Here is a 15,931-nt window from a genome sequence, read left to right on the forward strand (position 1 = left end):
AGCAATTCATCTGTTCAGAAATGGGGGCCTCAGAGTCCAAGCTAGTCTTCAAGCAGGGCATCTTTCGCCTCTCCGAGGAGAAAGAGATCCCCGCAGACGACCCCTACTGGACGCGAGTATGTCATCTCTCTCTTGCCGGAGTCCTGGATTTCTCTTCACAGATTGCAAAAGCTAACAAGCTTGACAGTTTTGGGAGCTCCCTGAATCTACCGAAGATGTCTTCAGCTTATTCACGCCGGCCGACATTCGACGAACGCGAGACCACGCCCTGTCCAACTTCGAGACTCTACTGCTTTCAGTATCGTCGCGACTGATAGTTCTCAAGAATCACCCGTCGTTCCCCGATCCAGATCTCGCCCCCGACCGCGATGCGCTCAACTGTATCCGCGTGCTTACCCGACTCCTCCCCTTTGTCTACGAAGCCGACCATCTCGAAGAATGGGAAGAGAAGTTTTTCTGGTCACGTCGCAAGAAGAAGACAAGACAGGCGCAAATTGCCGGAGAGGTTCTTTTTGATGAAGCTCAGCTGGAGGACCAGCAGGATGGATCCTCTCCGCGCTCGGAGGAATACGAGGATGTGAAGCCTCTCGCCGAGGAGCTGATTGACACGCTGTTCGACCTGCTCTTCTTCGCAGAATTCACCATTCCTACTCTTCCGACTGCAAAGAGCAAAATCTCCTATGCGATATGGCAAAGTGGTGTCGGTTGCAACTCCGCAATGGGGTCCAATAAGAACTTGGAGAACAACCGATGCGAGATCTTACGACTTCTCCTGACAATGACCGGCAAAGCGATGTACCTGCCATCAAACACACTTCCGGTACAAGGTGTCAAGGCTATCACCTACATCACCAGCTGCCAGGATAAACAGGCTGTGTTGACACTGCTCTGCTCGCTTCTGAACACGGCTATGAAATACAATCCTGCATCGTGGAGGGTCCCATACGACCATGTGGTTTGGAAAGATTCAAAGCAAATCATGGTCATCTATTGTCTGCAACTCCTGCTGGTTCTCCTCATGTACCCCATTCCAGAAGAGGGTCGTGGGACCCCACCAAAGAACTATTACCGTCATTATTATGGAAGATTGCATAGGCCACAAGACTTCCAGTTCATTGTGGATGGCATGACAAGGGTTTTGAATCAGCCAATGCAAGCGACCAGCTCCTATCTCCCTGGGAGTCAAAGGACAGTAAAGTGGGCACCGGAAATCCTGATTCTCTTTTGGGAGACCCTGCAGTGCAATAAGCGATTCAGGTCCTTTATCATCGACTCCAATCGCTCGCACGACTTCCTTATCCTCTGCATCTTTTACGCAATGGAGTACCGGAACGATCCTTCCAAGCAAGGTGTGGTCCGAATGTGCATTTTCATTCTCCAGACAATGAGCGCAGAGACGACTTTTGGCAAGAGCATCAACATGAAATTCGAGGCTCAGGAGACCCTACCCCAATCTATTAGGCTGCCAAGGTTCCGCGGCTCCTATGCTGACTTTCTCATCATTGTGAGTTCTTCCTTCTCATTGTGGCTGACCATCACTAATGATACTCTGCAGTCTATCCATGTTCTCATGACTACCAGCAAGGGTAACCTTGACACGGTCTATCCTTCCCTTCTGATCATTCTCAACAACATTGCTCCTCATATTCAGCATGTCTCCCCAAGCGCGAGCTCCAAGATCATTCAGCTCTTCTCTTCCATGTCCGCGCCCAGCTTCTTGCTGGCCAACGAGACGAATCATTCTCTTCTTGCATCGCTGCTTGACTTCATCAATGCGATCCTGGAATACAAATTCACGGGTACGTTTCGAAGTTCATCAGTCTATCGAACTTTGCTAACTAACATCTTAGAAAACCCATATTTTGTTTACGCAATCCTGAAGTATAAGCAACGCTTTGAAGCGGTACGAGAATTCACTCTGGAAAGTGGCCAACAGGAAATCGAACGTCAAAGGGAGAGACGGAAGGCTGGATCTACTCCTCGAGATATGTCTGCGAGCCCGACACTTTCGCAATCGGAAGAGGACCTGCACATTCAGTCAGGTGCTCGCTCCCCTCTGACTCAAATTCCAGAGGAGAACAGTGCATTCGCAATTGGGGATGATGATTCCGACGATGAAGGACAACATACGCCTTCCCAGTCGTCCCCCTCGGCTCAAACCTCACGCAGGCCCTCTATTGCGTCCACAGCCGATGAGACGGGCTCGCAAGTGCGAGGCATGTCCGAGAAGGCTCGCGGCAAGATGCCTGCTGGGCATCCACCTTTCTCGCGTCAGAACAGTGTTACCAGCCAAACCAGCATGACTGCTCTTTTCACGTCGCCATCTATCGGATTTACACCAACTGTTGCTTGGGTATGTTTCTGTGAACCTTATTATCTGACAGGCCGCTGACCGTTTTTACTAGCTTGAATCCTGGCTTCCGGAGCTTCCTTTGCACACGATTATCACTATCATCTCCGCCATCGCACCTCATATTCCTGATGCTGCGCTACAGAGCACTTCTAGCCCAGAGGCTCGTACTTTGATCAGCAACCTTCCGTCCTTCGCCGATGAGCCCCAGGTCAAGAGCATCATCGTGGAACCAACTCCGACTCGTGCACAATCGTTCGAATGGTCTGCACTCTCCATGGGCTGGTATGAGTCTCTCCTGTGGGGCTTCATTTTCTCCAGCGAGATGGTTGTCGGTACTGCCGCAGGTGCAACGCCAGGCACCGTTGGGGTGTGGAATGGAACCGGGATCCGCCTGTTCAAGGTTCAGGAGGCTGCCGCTCAAGGGCCGACCTTACTTGCTCCAAAGGGAGCAGTTGATGCAGTCGGGAGCAACCTCGTTCAACGGATTGGCAATCTCAGCCTCCGCGGCCGAAACTCGACCTCGCAGGAGCCTCCGATTAGTTCAACCCCGAGCGTGCGGGAGGTTTAGGGATATACGATGCGCAAGGATTATTGATGTACATAGTAACACTACTTTATGATATGAGTTTCCTTTGGATGATTTGGTCTTCCCTACAATACCAGGGAAGGTATCTATTAGCTCTCTCGATACTCTAGCGGGGTAGATTGAGGTTTTCGTTGACATCGACGAATTGCCAAGTGGGCGCTTGCCACTGAGTTCAAAAGTCGGAACGACAATCAACAGAATTGACGCGGATAATGCAATAAGAAGTAAAAATAGGTAGATTTCCTTTTTTGTTGAGGAAATTTCCCCACAGTCAGTCTTTGCAAGTGGTGTGTTGTTGATGCAACCAGCCATCGGCCGAACACGTGCTGGAGACCAACAATCCCAGCAGTTCCGCCCTGAACTACCATCAACACGCGTCACTTCTCATCCAGCCGCTGGCCGAGAAAAACCCCATTCATGAACTCAAAACCGCCCGTGTTACTTCGTGCCGGAGCCATGATTTCGCCGCTATTGTTCCTCATTGCCGTGGCCACGACCCTTTCGGCGGCGCCGGAACCGGTCATCGGGTCAATCACCTCCGGCCTACACAGCATTCTAAAGAATACCCACGCCAGCAAAGAATATGGGTATCCCACAGATCTGACGAGAGATCTTTTACCAGTAAGCCCGGCTCCTGCACAATGTCTCGGATTGGCCTTGTTCACTCTGGCTCCGGTCGGCATGTCTCGGGGATTTGGCTAACGTCATCATTAGATTCCCGTGCACTCCCACAAGTATGCAGCCCTACTATTCAATGAGATTGATGATCAATGTACCGAACTCTGTGAACTCACATTTCAATGCTTTGTTCAGTGACTACTGGCGCGACAGGCCCTTCTACACAGGTAAGCGACCCCTTGAAGGTGCTTGCTATTTGAAACTCCCCTGCTGACATTACGGTGAAGGATTATCAAAGGGCTGCACATCTACCGAGGCAGACGTCTGGCTCTATAACGGGACTCTATATGTTCGAACCTTCTGAAATCTCTATGAAACTGTTGAATTGCCATTCTAACCTCTGTCAGGTTGGCCATGATGAGTCTGCACTTACATACGAGCGCACCTTGGAAAATCTCTACATCAACCCCATTTTGGATGTGCTGGACCGGCAAAATCCTGACAGTCCGTTCTTGACTGCACCAACAAAGAAGTGAGTTACTCAGCACTCAATTCTATGTAAAGTTGTCTAACTCTGATCAAAAACAGTGGTGTCTGGGACACCGACACTGCCCAAACCCTCTACTTCTTCATCGATGTGAAGACCTCGGGCCATGAAACGTTCAAAGCCGTTATCAAAGCCTTGGAGCCTTTGCGCGAAAAGGGCTATCTCACTAAACTGAAGGGTGGGAAGACCGTGGAGACCGGCCCCGTCACCATCATCGGCACAGGAGACACACCGCTCGACATGATCCTGCCCGTCATGGACCGAGATTACTTCTTCGACGCACCTCTTGCTGATTTGAGTGAATCCAAATACTCGCGGATCGATTACCGCGTTTCGCCCATTGCTTCCACGGACTTTGTCAAGGCCGTCGGGAAAGTTGCCATCGACACTGAGCCGGTTCTTCGCGAGGAGCAGCTCAAATCTCTTCGTGCCCAGATCTCCGTGGCCAGGGAGCGAGGTATTGGTGCGAGATACTGGAATACGCCGAACTGGCCTGTTCGTCAGCGAAACCTCGTGTGGAGGACTCTGCTACAAGAAGGGGTTGGGCTCCTTAACGCGGATGACCTAGATGCGGTCACTACTTTCTTCTGAAGACGTCAAAGGGCTCTTAAATACGCTTAGTGTAATGAGGGAAGCATCAATGAACTACGGTAACAAGTTGTGATCCTCGAATATTGTATCGAGCTTTCATCATATCAACTCGTAAATGATGATCCGTGAGATCCCCCACCCCCACCAAGGCTCGGAAATGGGGCAAATGAACAAATCCAAACCAAACGCCATCATTGGAATATGAAATAAAATAACACCGTTTGAGTAAATTATACCAGGTTTAATGTGAATCCGACCATCTTCACGTGCGTTTCTCTTCATGCCTCTGCGCTTATAGTACACGGCACGTGATCGGCGCTGCACTAAAAAGCGCAGCGCAGGTTCAGCACGCAGACAAACAGGCTCAGAAGCTCCACAAACTTCCATTCCAACACCGCTCCAGTGCCAATCCCATTGGTGGGTGCACAATGGCAGCGGAGGGCGATCTGGGGGATCTCTTGGCCAAGGTGCTCCCCACCGATGCCCAGATCACCGTCCGTCATGTTTCATCCACACCCGCCCCTTCGGCGGCTCTGTTCGCAGCTGCGCCAGGACAAGATACTGAGGCCACGTTTTGTGAGAACCATTTTCTCTCGGTCTCAATTGACTCTCAACAGGATGACGGCGCCGAAGTCCTTGTCTTTGGCATGGAGGTGATGGTCTACAACACGGCCCACTTGACCACCATCTTCGTCTCCAAAGCGGACTCGACGGGTTTCCTCCACCTCCTCAAGCTCCCTCGCAAGGTCTCTGTGCTACGCCTGGTTGCGAACACATTTTTATCTCATCTGGCTCGTACGCATCAGCGTCCTGGCGTACGCCTTGTGATCTCTTTGTTCGCGCGTGCCCAGGACCAGTATCTGTTCCCGGGCAGCATCGAAAACGCCGGAAAGCATGTCCTTGACGACCGAGGTCTTATCAAATGGTGGTGCCGGTCGGCAGACCTCATCCTCCGTGAACATGAGCCTGAGTCAGTTTCCCAGGATTCCAAACAGCAAAGCCAAACGGGCGAAGCAGCGAAGGCCTCTGCGACCGCCTATTTGATTGTTCCAGGCTGTGACCGACTTGAAACGCGCAGCTTTTACCCTGCGACGGCCAAGTCAGACCCTCAGGATCGTCCTCGATGGCTGAATAGCTACCCGCTTCAACAAATGGTTCATGATCCATCCGCTCCGCCGCGCTGCTTGATTCCCCGGCTCCCAGATGATCCGAAGACTCGATTCCTCATCGATTTAGACGACGAGCTCCCTGAGCCTGTCGAGGGCGAGAATGCCTCTCCAGGTACGGGTCTGTGGCGGAGCGTCCGCTCTCTGGATCAATTCTGGGAGATGATGTCGTTCCGGCAGGAGTGCTCGGCTGGCCGCCTGGTCGGCTTCCTGTGGCTCGTTATCAATCCTCCAGGCCTAATGAACTCAACAACGATGGCAAGCCAGACCCGCGGCCCCGCAACTGCGCTGCCTACTCCCGCAAATGCCGCCCCTTCGAAAACTTCTACCGATGATAAGTCGATCGAGGACATCTCGGAGCTGTCTAAAACAGAGGAGTCCCAGAAAGCGCTCGCCAAAATTGTGACCGCCGAGAGCGTGCCCGAAAGTCAGGAACAACCCTCATCTTTCGATCACCCTCCGACATCTCAGTTTACCAACCCTAGCCCTTTTTCATGGCCCGAAGCTGGACGTGGACAGGTTGTTCTCAACGAGGCCGACTACAAAAGCATGATGGATGGGATCCTGGATAACTTTTACGACGAAAAGGAGATTGTCGCCAGTACCAAGGCCTATATTGATCAGGTCGCCTCCCTTGCTGACGAGCTGACATGGGGGAAGCGGGTCACGGGCACCCACTCCCCGGAAGAATCCAAGACTGAGACTATGGCTCCAAGAAACCTCCTTGACAGCGGTTTGATTCGCAAGCGAAAGAAATCGGAGGGTGATAGTGGCAGTGGTGCAGCACAGCCGAGTGGGCCGGACGGCACGCAATCCGCTCCGTCGCAACCGGCTGCTGCGAACGTGCTGAGTGCAGGCCTGGTACGGAAGAAGAAGAAGACTTGAGATTTTGATGCTCTATTTTATATGCTTTATACAGGAACTGGAGTATGGGAGGAGGCGTTTTTTTGCATTGGGCCGGAGGGATTTGGCGAGATAGCCCGAAAACAACACTGGACGTGGATTAATCTGAAAGAAAGTATATCAAAATTATACAAAATATATTGTTTCCGTCTCAATATGAATTGACCTTTTGCAAGACCAGCGTTCATTAAAGAGCCCGAGATTTGTATGTACTCCGTGCCTTAGTAACTACTACTAGTAGGGTCCATAATGCGTAGACGCCCAGACGGATTGCTCAGGCTCAAATTGGCTAGTACGAGCGCCCTGCCAAGATCTGTCACCAATGCTCTTGATCGCCCCCCTGTTCGCGAGTCTACAATTGTGGGTTAATTTTTGCATGAATGGATCCGTGGGTTCCCTGCTACTAGCCACCGTGGACCCCGGATATAGTGTTTTCCATGTACAATGCAGGAGCCTAAAATAGATTCCAGGCAGCATAGAGATCAAAGCTAAACAAACAGGACTCGGCTAGAGACTCGGAGGTTGGCCAATTTGATGTTGGCCATTACCCTAGAGCGTAGTAGGTATGCTCACGTTGTGCGAGGCGAGGCGGTATGCTGGCAAAAACGACCCGCAGCCGAAGCATCCGCGCTGCTCGGAGATGCCTCCACCAACAATCCCACCACGGAGCTGGATTTCTCTCTGTCCACTCCCAGTCATAGAATGTGTTCCTCGTTGTCGCGCTGCCTCCGACTCTCATGCTAGAGCCGAACTTGGTATTCCGTGAATCGCCCACCGATGGCGCTCTATCTGTGTCCATCGCGGCGGCCTGGGTCGGTCTGATCTGGTATGTCACCGTGCTGGTCGTGTGTGCCTTGGGGTATTTTCAGATGTATGCTGCCTGCTCTGCTCTTTTTTCGTTGTTCGCGTTCGTGGCGGCCTGGCTCTGACTCTATACGGAGTATAGATGAGAGCTTGCCGACAAGTCACGGTGTCAATTCCTTGAATCACATCGCTAACTGACCCATTGGGAACTGCAGATGGAGATACTTTTTGTGCCGGCCACGCCCCTCCAGTCTGGCGTCCGACAGCCACGCCCCCCATGTCACCGCGATCCGACCTGTCAAAGGTCTCGAGCCACATCTGTACGACTGCCTCGCCGCGACCTTTCAGCAGGATTACCCCCGTGACAAATTGATGGTCTGTCTCTGCGTCGAGACTCGCGATGACCCGGCCTACCCAACCCTGTGCAATTTGATCGCCGATTTTCCGGATGTCGATGCGCGAGTCTATGTCGAGGAGGAGGATCCGCTCTTACAAGGCAGCGGGTCGGATGCCTACGCGCTGGGGCCGAATCCTAAGATCCGAAACATGAGTCAAGCATACCGTGAGGCAAAAGGCGATATCATTTGGATTATCGATTGCAACGTCTGGGTCGGGAAGGGTGTCTGCGCGCGCATGGTGGACAGACTGTGTGGAACGGGTGCTACGCCGGGGAAGAAGTACAAGTTTGTGCACCACTTGCCTTTGGCAGTCGATGTCACGGGTGAGAGCAATGTTCGGGAGCAGCGACAAGCTCTCTTGGATGCTCGTCCCGAGGCGACGGAGGCCGAAATTGCCTTATCCTCCAGTCGCCCCGAAGACGGGTTTGTAAACACAGTTGCTACCGGAGGTGGTCGTCTCGAGGAATTGTTTCTTTCTTCCGCTCACGCGAAGATGTACACTGCGATCAACACTGTCCTCATTGCGCCATGCATCGTGGGCAAATCCAATATGTTCCGCCGCTCCCATCTAGACTATCTGACCGCAACACCACCCTCTAAGCACAAAGCTCGCCTGCCTGGTATTGATTTCTTCTCTGAGAACATCTGTGAAGACCATCTTATTGGGGATTTACTATGGCGTCGGCAGGTACGTGAAGAGAAAGAGCTCGGTGAACGCTGGGGCAAGCATGCCATGGTCTTTGGAGACCTGGCTATTCAGCCAGTGGCAAACATGAGTGTCCGGGGATACATTGCCCGACGAGTGCGTTGGCTTCGGGTCCGCAAGTTCACTGTGCTACTAGCAACCCTTGTCGAGCCCGGGACCGAGTCATTTGTATGCTCCATTTATGGCGCCTGGGGCGTTACAACAGCGTTGGCACCGTACATGGAGCGCAGAGGATACGGCCTGGCCTCGAACTTCACCTCTTGGACTGCATTCTTTGCACTTTTCGTCCTCGGAATGATTCTTTGGGTTCTTGTCGATTGGACCCTCTACATCAAACTGCACTCCGCCAAGGCCATTGAATTAGACGAAGGCACGCCTTGTTTTGCGCGGCCTGTCCGCCCTCACTCCCAATCGACACGTCGGACTTTCCGGCAGTGGTTTGCCGCATGGCTGGGCCGTGAGCTCCTTGCATTGCCCATTTGGGTCATCGCTGTCTATGGCGGTGTGACTGTTGTCTGGCGAGATAGACGTTTCAAGGTCGGGTTTGACGCTAAAGTTCGGGAGATTGACCCCGAGGCTTCAGAAGGTTCGTACTCGACAAGCTCCGTGGTTGATTGGTTCCCTGTGTCTCCCCAAGATACCGATGGGAAGGCAGGTAAAGTGGCGGGAAAAGTCCGTCGAGACTAATCAATGCATTGAATGACTATTAGATTCATCGTGTGTTCATTTGTATATTATAAAGCATAGAACTCTGCTACATGATAAAATATGATCTGTTTAGCACCGTGTCGATGTGCACGTCTCATCCAGTCCATGTGTAATCGGAGTATCAAAACGTGTCTATATTGCCAAAAAAAAAAATTTTATCTTAATCCATGATGTACGTAAAAACTCAAGCCGAACCCTCACCCTCCTTAGCACCACTGGAGCTCTCCAGACCAGCCGACTTCTCAGAGCTAAGCAGCCACTCGACAACCTGTCTGCCCGCAGACATTTCACCAGCCGGCTGTTGGTTCTCACCCTCATCCTCACCCTCGCCAACAGTCATCTCAATCTCCTGGTCCCCGTTCTCATCCTCCTTAACCTCCTCGGCGGAGGCAGACCAGGCGGCCCGCTCAGCCAGGAAGACAGCGTCGTGTCCAGCGTCATTCTTGACGGTGACATCTGCGCCAGCCTCGACGAGCGCCTTCACACATTCAATGTGCGTGTTTAGGGCGGCCCAGTGCAATGGTGTGTTTCCGGAGTGGTTAGTGTGGTTGACGAATGCTGTGCGCTGGGCAGCGTCTCCGGTGGAGAGCTTTTGGAGCAGGAAGTTGAGGATTTCTGAGCGAGTTAGCATCTTTCATCCGAGCTTCATCTATGATGAAGACAAGAATGCATAAAGATGATTGGTTGAAACATACCGATATTGCCGTTAGCGGCAGGAAAGTGCAGGACGCAAGACCCAGTGCCTCCCTCACTCTCATCCTCCATGTCGATGGCAGATGCGACGATCTGAGACTCGGCACAGGTGTTTTGAGAAGCCAGGTTGGCGATGTCTGCCGTCAAAGCCTCGAGATCGCCAGCTCGGGCATCGTAGATGAGGTCATCGATGGCCTCGGCGGAGAGTGCGACAGGCACAGTTGGCTTGGGTTTTGGTGTAGAAGAAGTCATGTTGATGTGGGGAAAATTCTCTCTTTGGATGAAAAAATCAGACTGGATTTTTATGAGGACTCGAATATCCAATCCCTTTATCGGAATGGATATGGAATTATTTTTTGCGGAGGGCCGAGAAATTGATATGGGCTGGTAGGGTGTTAGCGAATAGGTTCCTGGAAGATTTAAGAAAACCACAATGTGGAGGGTAAAGTTTTCCGAATAAACAGTCTCAGCAAGCTCCAGCCTGGTCATGCAATCGATCGCAAGGGATCCTCGACCTTAGGACAATTATTTGAGGACTCGAGTTGATAAGCAAACTGATTGCAGATGAACTCCCAGCCCACCACAACTGATAGCGGGGTGGGGATTCGAGGGTAATAAAACAACAGTGGTGCAATTGCACATCTCACAAATTAAATGTCTTACCTTTGAGTCGGACACAGCCTGCGTAGAATCTCTGATTTGTGAAGACCGCACTCGCCGCAGAAACTTTGATATCGGTGTGCACGTGACTTTGGTGGGGTCGCCCGGATAGCTCTATACAGACTGCAAGCTCCCACATTTGTCTTCAACCGAATCTTAGGATGTTCTGGGTCCAAATTACACGCTAGTCAATTGTGCTTATGCTAAAAAGTATAATATTACAGACGCAGAGAATCAAAAATCCCGGCAGGACTAACAAGTCCGCCTCTAATGCATGCCAAAAAAAGAAAGTCCAAGAACCGTAAACGCCCCAAAGCCCACGCCGGATGTGGGAAGGTATCAAAATCCCAATGCGAATTTGTAAGTGAGAGTAGCCGAGGGGCCTCTCACTGTGGCAAGCCACATGTATCAATCCCGTAGCCATGCCCTCCGCTTCTCCTCCTTCTTTTCCCGGCGCTTCTCCTTGAACATTTTCAGCTCCTTCTTGGTCAACTTCTTGGCGCTGCGTTCCGCACGTAGACTGCGGCCATCATGGCTGTTGGCTGCGGCGTCTACATCGAAGAACGCATTCATTTGCCGGTGAGCCTTGTTGTGTTGACTATGGTTGTCAGGATTGATTCCCTCGGCCTGCCAGCGGCCCGTGAATCGGTTGAATGCGCCCGTAGCAGCGTAAGAAGCCATCGGATCGATTCCGGTCATGGCACGCGCTTCTTCTCGCGGTTCGTGCTCTTGTGCGTAAGATGCGTTGGGGTCGTAGTCGCCGTGGATCGCGGGGTTGTAGCCACCCAGTACAGGCGCTTCCTTCGGAGCTTCCGTACCTGGAGCTGGAGGGGGGGGCGGCTGCTTCTGCGTTCGGCACGCGGGGGTTATCCCACTGAGACTGGCCAGTGAAGCGATTGTAGAAATAGTATGCTCCAATGTTGGCGTCCCACACGGGTTCCCATCCATCGTCCTGGGCTTGGCCAGGCGGAGCTTCTTTCGGGAGGGGTGGAGGGACTTCGTCGGGCAAAGGCGGCGCGGACGTATCTTCTTGTGTGGGTTCTTCATCATCTGATTGCGATCTTTTCGATTCTTTCGTTTCATCCGTCTCATGCTCGTCATCGTCACGTTCCTTCGTTGCTGTTGTCTTGGTCTCGGGCTTCTCTTCCGCGGCGGGCTGCGGCGAGCCGGGCGCAGAAGGAGCGTCGGTGCGCTCTTCCGCAGCAGCTGTAGTAGCCTGTGCAGGTTCTGACATGGTGTTGCTCACGCTCCTCTCAGGTGAAAGTTAGGAGAGAATGCGCGGTTTTCGTGGCGCATCGGAGTCTGGGGAAGACGGAATTCGATGGCGTAAGCCTCACCGCCTAGTCCCAAAGCGGTCGGGCCATTCAGCCACACAATCATGGCGCGGCTTACCTTGACAGACACTATTGTCAGAGGTTTGATACTTAAGTTGTTGCTGCGAAAGCGAAACTCGAGACGAAAAATCATGCACCTGACCTATGTATATTATATCACGGTATAATACTCTACTCAAGTTGACTTTTCATCCGATAATGAAAATACTGATCTGATCTTCATTCCACGATGAGAGAAACCAAACCAATAATGTATGACACTGCTGTTGCTGTCCGAGTATCCTGGATATTCGTTGCACCTCATTGCCCAGGTGCTCACACGGAATTACGCAAGCGTATTGCCAGCGCCACCTCGCTTACAGCATTGTACGGCAATAAATAGCAACAGATTTTCGATCAAATCACAGGAAACCCCTTTCCCGCCAGTTAGAACAATCTACGCTATACTACATTGTTTTCTGTACAAAGAACAAGATAGCATCAAAGCGTGGTGAGATGAAACGTTGTCATAAAAATTGACTATATGGTAGATCTCGTCCTAACCCTATGCATGGCTACCCGGCACTGCATCAATCACATATTTGCAACTGACTCACGTAGTGTATAGAACATTGAGATTTACAGCACAGATTGTAGGGCTTTTCATCATTCCATCTCAAAGAACCAAGACAAGATCCGACGTGGTAATGAGACTAGATGCTAGGCGAGAGGAGACTATTGCATTAGAAGAGTGAGCAGGGATACGCAAAGGCAGGGGCTCTGGATTGCCTGGCTCAAGTTTCCGAAGGGAATTTCGGGATATGGACTTTAGCTCTCTGGGTAAGCCGGCGGCAAATGGGCGCAACGACGAGAGCCTAGACATAGCTGGCCGCTGGGGCAGTTAGGCTCAGTGCAACCCTCAGTACTGTTAGAGTCATGGTCGCATTACCTGCAGAGAGACGTAATTTAGCAGTATTACGGTGCTCAATTCTTTTCCGTGGTCCAAGGGCTTGGGGTTAGCACGAGCACTAACGAGAACTGTTATCGATTCTCGGGGTGGAAAGCAGGCATTGCTGGCAATTGTTTGAATAGGTAGGTGATCTGATCTTTTTGCTACCCGTGTATCATTAATTGTGTCGTGTGGCACCCCAAGGAGGAAGAAGACTGTTTTTGGTTTCTGCTTGTGTTTTTGGCATGGTGCTTCTGCTTCTTGCTTTGGTGCATTGGAACCGTGGATTAGCTGCCGTCAGTCCCGGGATTCTTTCGCGTATATATCTTTAATTCATTAGATTTGCTGCAATGTGTTTGAGTAGCCGTAGTGTCCCATCCTAGTTCGTCAATCAACCTCATCAATGCCCCAACAAACAGCCATCGCATCCTTGGGTTCCTCCTTTGCCTTCACCTATCTGACACGACGGTGTACTTTCTCTGATGTTACGTAGTCTCGGCTCTGAGCATCTAAAATCCATTCATGTGATGACATCGTAGATTCTCAGTTGTTTAAAATCGTAAAGTCAGTTCGTTGTTGTCTATCTCTCCTTACTCTAGTATCCAGCTATGGACAGGCTGGCTTGCTCAGTGTTAAGTGCACCTCATCTCTCCAGGGCCTATCCTGCATTCGTCGAACCACTGTTCAAGTAAACTAATTCATTGCAAGTTAACTTCGTTTCTGATGACATGCATCCCATGTAGCATGATGGGATATTTACATTATTCATGAATCCATTTAATCTCATCAGTAGTTCCGTCCCATCCCCTCTCCACCTGCAGTCCAGATACCAATATCTCGTCCTCCGCCCAGTCCATGCGCCTCCAACCACTTTTCCTCATCCTTCTCCGATACTAAACACTCCTCATCTGCCAAGCTGGACGCATCGACATCAATCCAGCAAGGTGAGGCTGACGTACGCATATTCTTCATGGAGACTGGCGATCGTGGCAGTCGGAAGCTGTAGGTCTTCCGGAAGAAGCCTGTCATGGATCTCCGTAACTTCGAACCCTTCTTCCCTTCCTCCGCTGTCTTCTCATCCTTTTCCTCCCGTTGGCGTTTCAACAGCTTCCCCTCCCGAGCAGCAGCCTTATTATCACCGAACATCATCTCTCCCGTCTCAATCGGATCTTGTAGTTTCCTCGTCGGAGTATCGTGCGGCGACTGAACGGTCTCAAGTTTAAAGATAGGATACTCAGGTCTCGACAGCGCGCGTGCAGCCCGATAGTTAGCGTGATCCAGTGTTTGCTTGTTGTCGAACAATGTTTGCATCTGACTATTCAGATTCAACTCGGCCGGGCTGAGCTGTTTCCGCTGTGTCGGTGACTCGGTGGGCAGGACCGGTTCGTGAGCCGATCGATGCACAATCGTCGAGACCGAGGCAATACTCTCCGCTCGCGCAAGGGAGATGTCGTTGGAGGAGATCTTGATGAGGTCGTTGTAATCGTCCTCGAGACGCTGGGGTCTGGAGTTGGTGGATAGCTTGCGGGACAGTTTGTTGTCGCGGACGCAGCGGGCCACGGAGGAGATGAAACCCATGATTTCGGCGGATCGGACTGACCCTTTTGTATCTGGAGAGTGAGGGTTTATTGGGGTGCTGGGACGTGGGGGGTTGTATAGCTGATAAACTAGGTGCTGGGGCTGGGGCAAGGGGTGTCTTGGGCTGCGAATACTGCATTGTACGTGCAGCTACATCTTCGATACCGGTAAAATTTAGGTATGTGCTATCTCAGTGGACGGTGTACAGATCTACTTTGAGGACACTAGAGTGCTGCTATATTGTGATGGGATTGCTGGGCTAGCGGCTGCTGTGCGACGGTCGATCCGGCGCTACGACGGTCGGAGCTCCGTCTGAAGCTGTCTTTGTTTGAGCCAAATCGGCGAGTCGAGGATCGAAATCGTCGGCCAATCGACCAGCCAAGATCGCCCCAGCTCTAAAATACTAGTCATTGTACTAGTACTTAGCAGTGGCGGGTAGTACGGTACATCGGAACATCCGTGGTATACTTCCGCCGTGTGTCTGCTGAAAACAACTCATCCCGCGACAAGACAAATTACTCATCAGCATGATCTCATGCACGACGCCAGCTACATGAAGCTCTCATGATCGGAGCTTGCAGGATCCACCCGCCTGCAAAGCGGAGAGCCGATCAGAACAAGCCCAATGGCGACGGCCGGAGCGCCGCATTCTGAAGATCTCCCAAGGGCGCATGCAAGGATGCCCTGACTCCTTCCTGACACGAGCAACTCGTCGATCCACCTCTCACTCGTTCTCCATCGTAGTATGCCGGCATGCGCAATCCAATGCTGAATACTCAGTCGGCGATTGGGGTACTCGTGCAAGTGGAATGCCAGACCCTGATGATCGTCGTTCGCCGACCTCCACGAGGAGGAATGTCGGCGTTCTGGAGAATGTCGCGCATGGGTCCCGGCCTTTCAAGTTGAGTTGATCCCTTGGGAAATGGCGGTGTCTTGACTTTGCTGAAACATGGCCCTGCCAGTGCCCAGTTGGTTACTGCTGGAGGAGACATGGACTATGAATCGCCCTATGCTACAGTATAGCTTCGGGCATCATTCGTCTTATCCGAGTACTAACTCAAGCCTTGCTTTTCCTATTTGCTTAATACTATCGCGTACTGCATGGAGAATAAGAAAAAGTGTGACTTGTCGGATTAGAGGAGTTACTCCAGGTCAATCAATGTATCAAAACTGGCCCAAAAGCTTGCAATAATTGCGTCATTACTCAGATTCATTCTCCTCCAGACACGTGAGTGAATCTGCCCTTACTCCTCGATGTTGGGGTGCGCAAGTCATACAGGTTCGGCGACCTTCCCGACTTCAACTTGGAAGGAGCCAAACCCACGATTGCAGATGCCGATGCAATAAAAATGGAATTT

At 51.6% G+C, this 15,931-nt stretch overlaps 7 protein-coding genes across 7 annotated transcripts; 4 read left to right on the forward strand and 3 right to left on the reverse strand.

The window, feature by feature from the left end:
• Positions 1 to 20: 20 nt before the first annotated feature.
• On the forward strand, positions 21 to 2,921 carry N7532_007808 (Hid1 family protein; the record flags this gene model as incomplete). Its single annotated transcript, XM_056620300.1, has 5 exons — positions 21 to 116; positions 188 to 1,504; positions 1,556 to 1,799; positions 1,851 to 2,353; positions 2,406 to 2,921. 5 exons carry the CDS (start codon positions 21 to 23, stop codon positions 2,919 to 2,921), a joined length of 2,676 nt encoding a protein of 891 aa, XP_056471106.1.
• Positions 2,922 to 3,395: 474 nt separating this feature from the next.
• Positions 3,396 to 4,695, forward strand: N7532_007809 (uncharacterized protein; the record flags this gene model as incomplete). The annotated part of the gene is made up of 6 exons (XM_056620301.1): positions 3,396 to 3,560; positions 3,654 to 3,673; positions 3,753 to 3,784; positions 3,845 to 3,906; positions 3,965 to 4,089; positions 4,146 to 4,695. The coding sequence occupies 6 exons, from the start codon at positions 3,396 to 3,398 to the stop codon at positions 4,693 to 4,695; spliced, it is 954 nt and encodes a 317-aa protein (XP_056471107.1).
• A 428-nt stretch (positions 4,696 to 5,123) lies between these two features.
• On the forward strand, positions 5,124 to 6,746 carry N7532_007810 (H3 histone acetyltransferase RTT109; the record flags this gene model as incomplete). The annotated part of the gene is made up of 1 exon (XM_056620302.1): positions 5,124 to 6,746. The coding sequence occupies one exon, from the start codon at positions 5,124 to 5,126 to the stop codon at positions 6,744 to 6,746; it is 1,623 nt and encodes a 540-aa protein (XP_056471108.1).
• Positions 6,747 to 7,465: 719 nt separating this feature from the next.
• N7532_007811 (putative ceramide glucosyltransferase) lies at positions 7,466 to 9,359 on the forward strand (the record flags this gene model as incomplete). The annotated part of the gene is made up of 2 exons (XM_056620303.1): positions 7,466 to 7,635; positions 7,784 to 9,359. Coding segments are annotated over 2 exons (1,746 nt in total), but the record flags the coding sequence as incomplete, so codon positions are not given.
• A 205-nt stretch (positions 9,360 to 9,564) lies between these two features.
• On the reverse strand, positions 9,565 to 10,325 carry N7532_007812 (ankyrin repeat domain-containing protein; the record flags this gene model as incomplete). The annotated part of the gene is made up of 2 exons (XM_056620304.1): positions 9,565 to 9,995; positions 10,076 to 10,325. The coding sequence occupies 2 exons, from the start codon at positions 10,323 to 10,325 to the stop codon at positions 9,565 to 9,567; spliced, it is 681 nt and encodes a 226-aa protein (XP_056471110.1).
• Positions 10,326 to 11,141: 816 nt separating this feature from the next.
• N7532_007813 (uncharacterized protein) lies at positions 11,142 to 11,967 on the reverse strand (the record flags this gene model as incomplete). The annotated part of the gene is made up of 2 exons (XM_056620305.1): positions 11,142 to 11,613; positions 11,666 to 11,967. The coding sequence occupies 2 exons, from the start codon at positions 11,965 to 11,967 to the stop codon at positions 11,142 to 11,144; spliced, it is 774 nt and encodes a 257-aa protein (XP_056471111.1).
• A 1,814-nt stretch (positions 11,968 to 13,781) lies between these two features.
• Positions 13,782 to 14,573, reverse strand: N7532_007814 (uncharacterized protein; the record flags this gene model as incomplete). Its single annotated transcript, XM_056620306.1, has 1 exon — positions 13,782 to 14,573. The coding sequence occupies one exon, from the start codon at positions 14,571 to 14,573 to the stop codon at positions 13,782 to 13,784; it is 792 nt and encodes a 263-aa protein (XP_056471112.1).
• Between the last annotated feature and the right edge of the window lie 1,358 nt (positions 14,574 to 15,931).

This window comes from Penicillium argentinense, assembly GCF_028826775.1.
Source record: "Penicillium argentinense strain IBT 30761 chromosome Unknown utg000009l_segment0_segment0, whole genome shotgun sequence".
Taxonomy (NCBI): Eukaryota; Fungi; Ascomycota; class Eurotiomycetes; order Eurotiales; family Aspergillaceae; genus Penicillium; species Penicillium argentinense.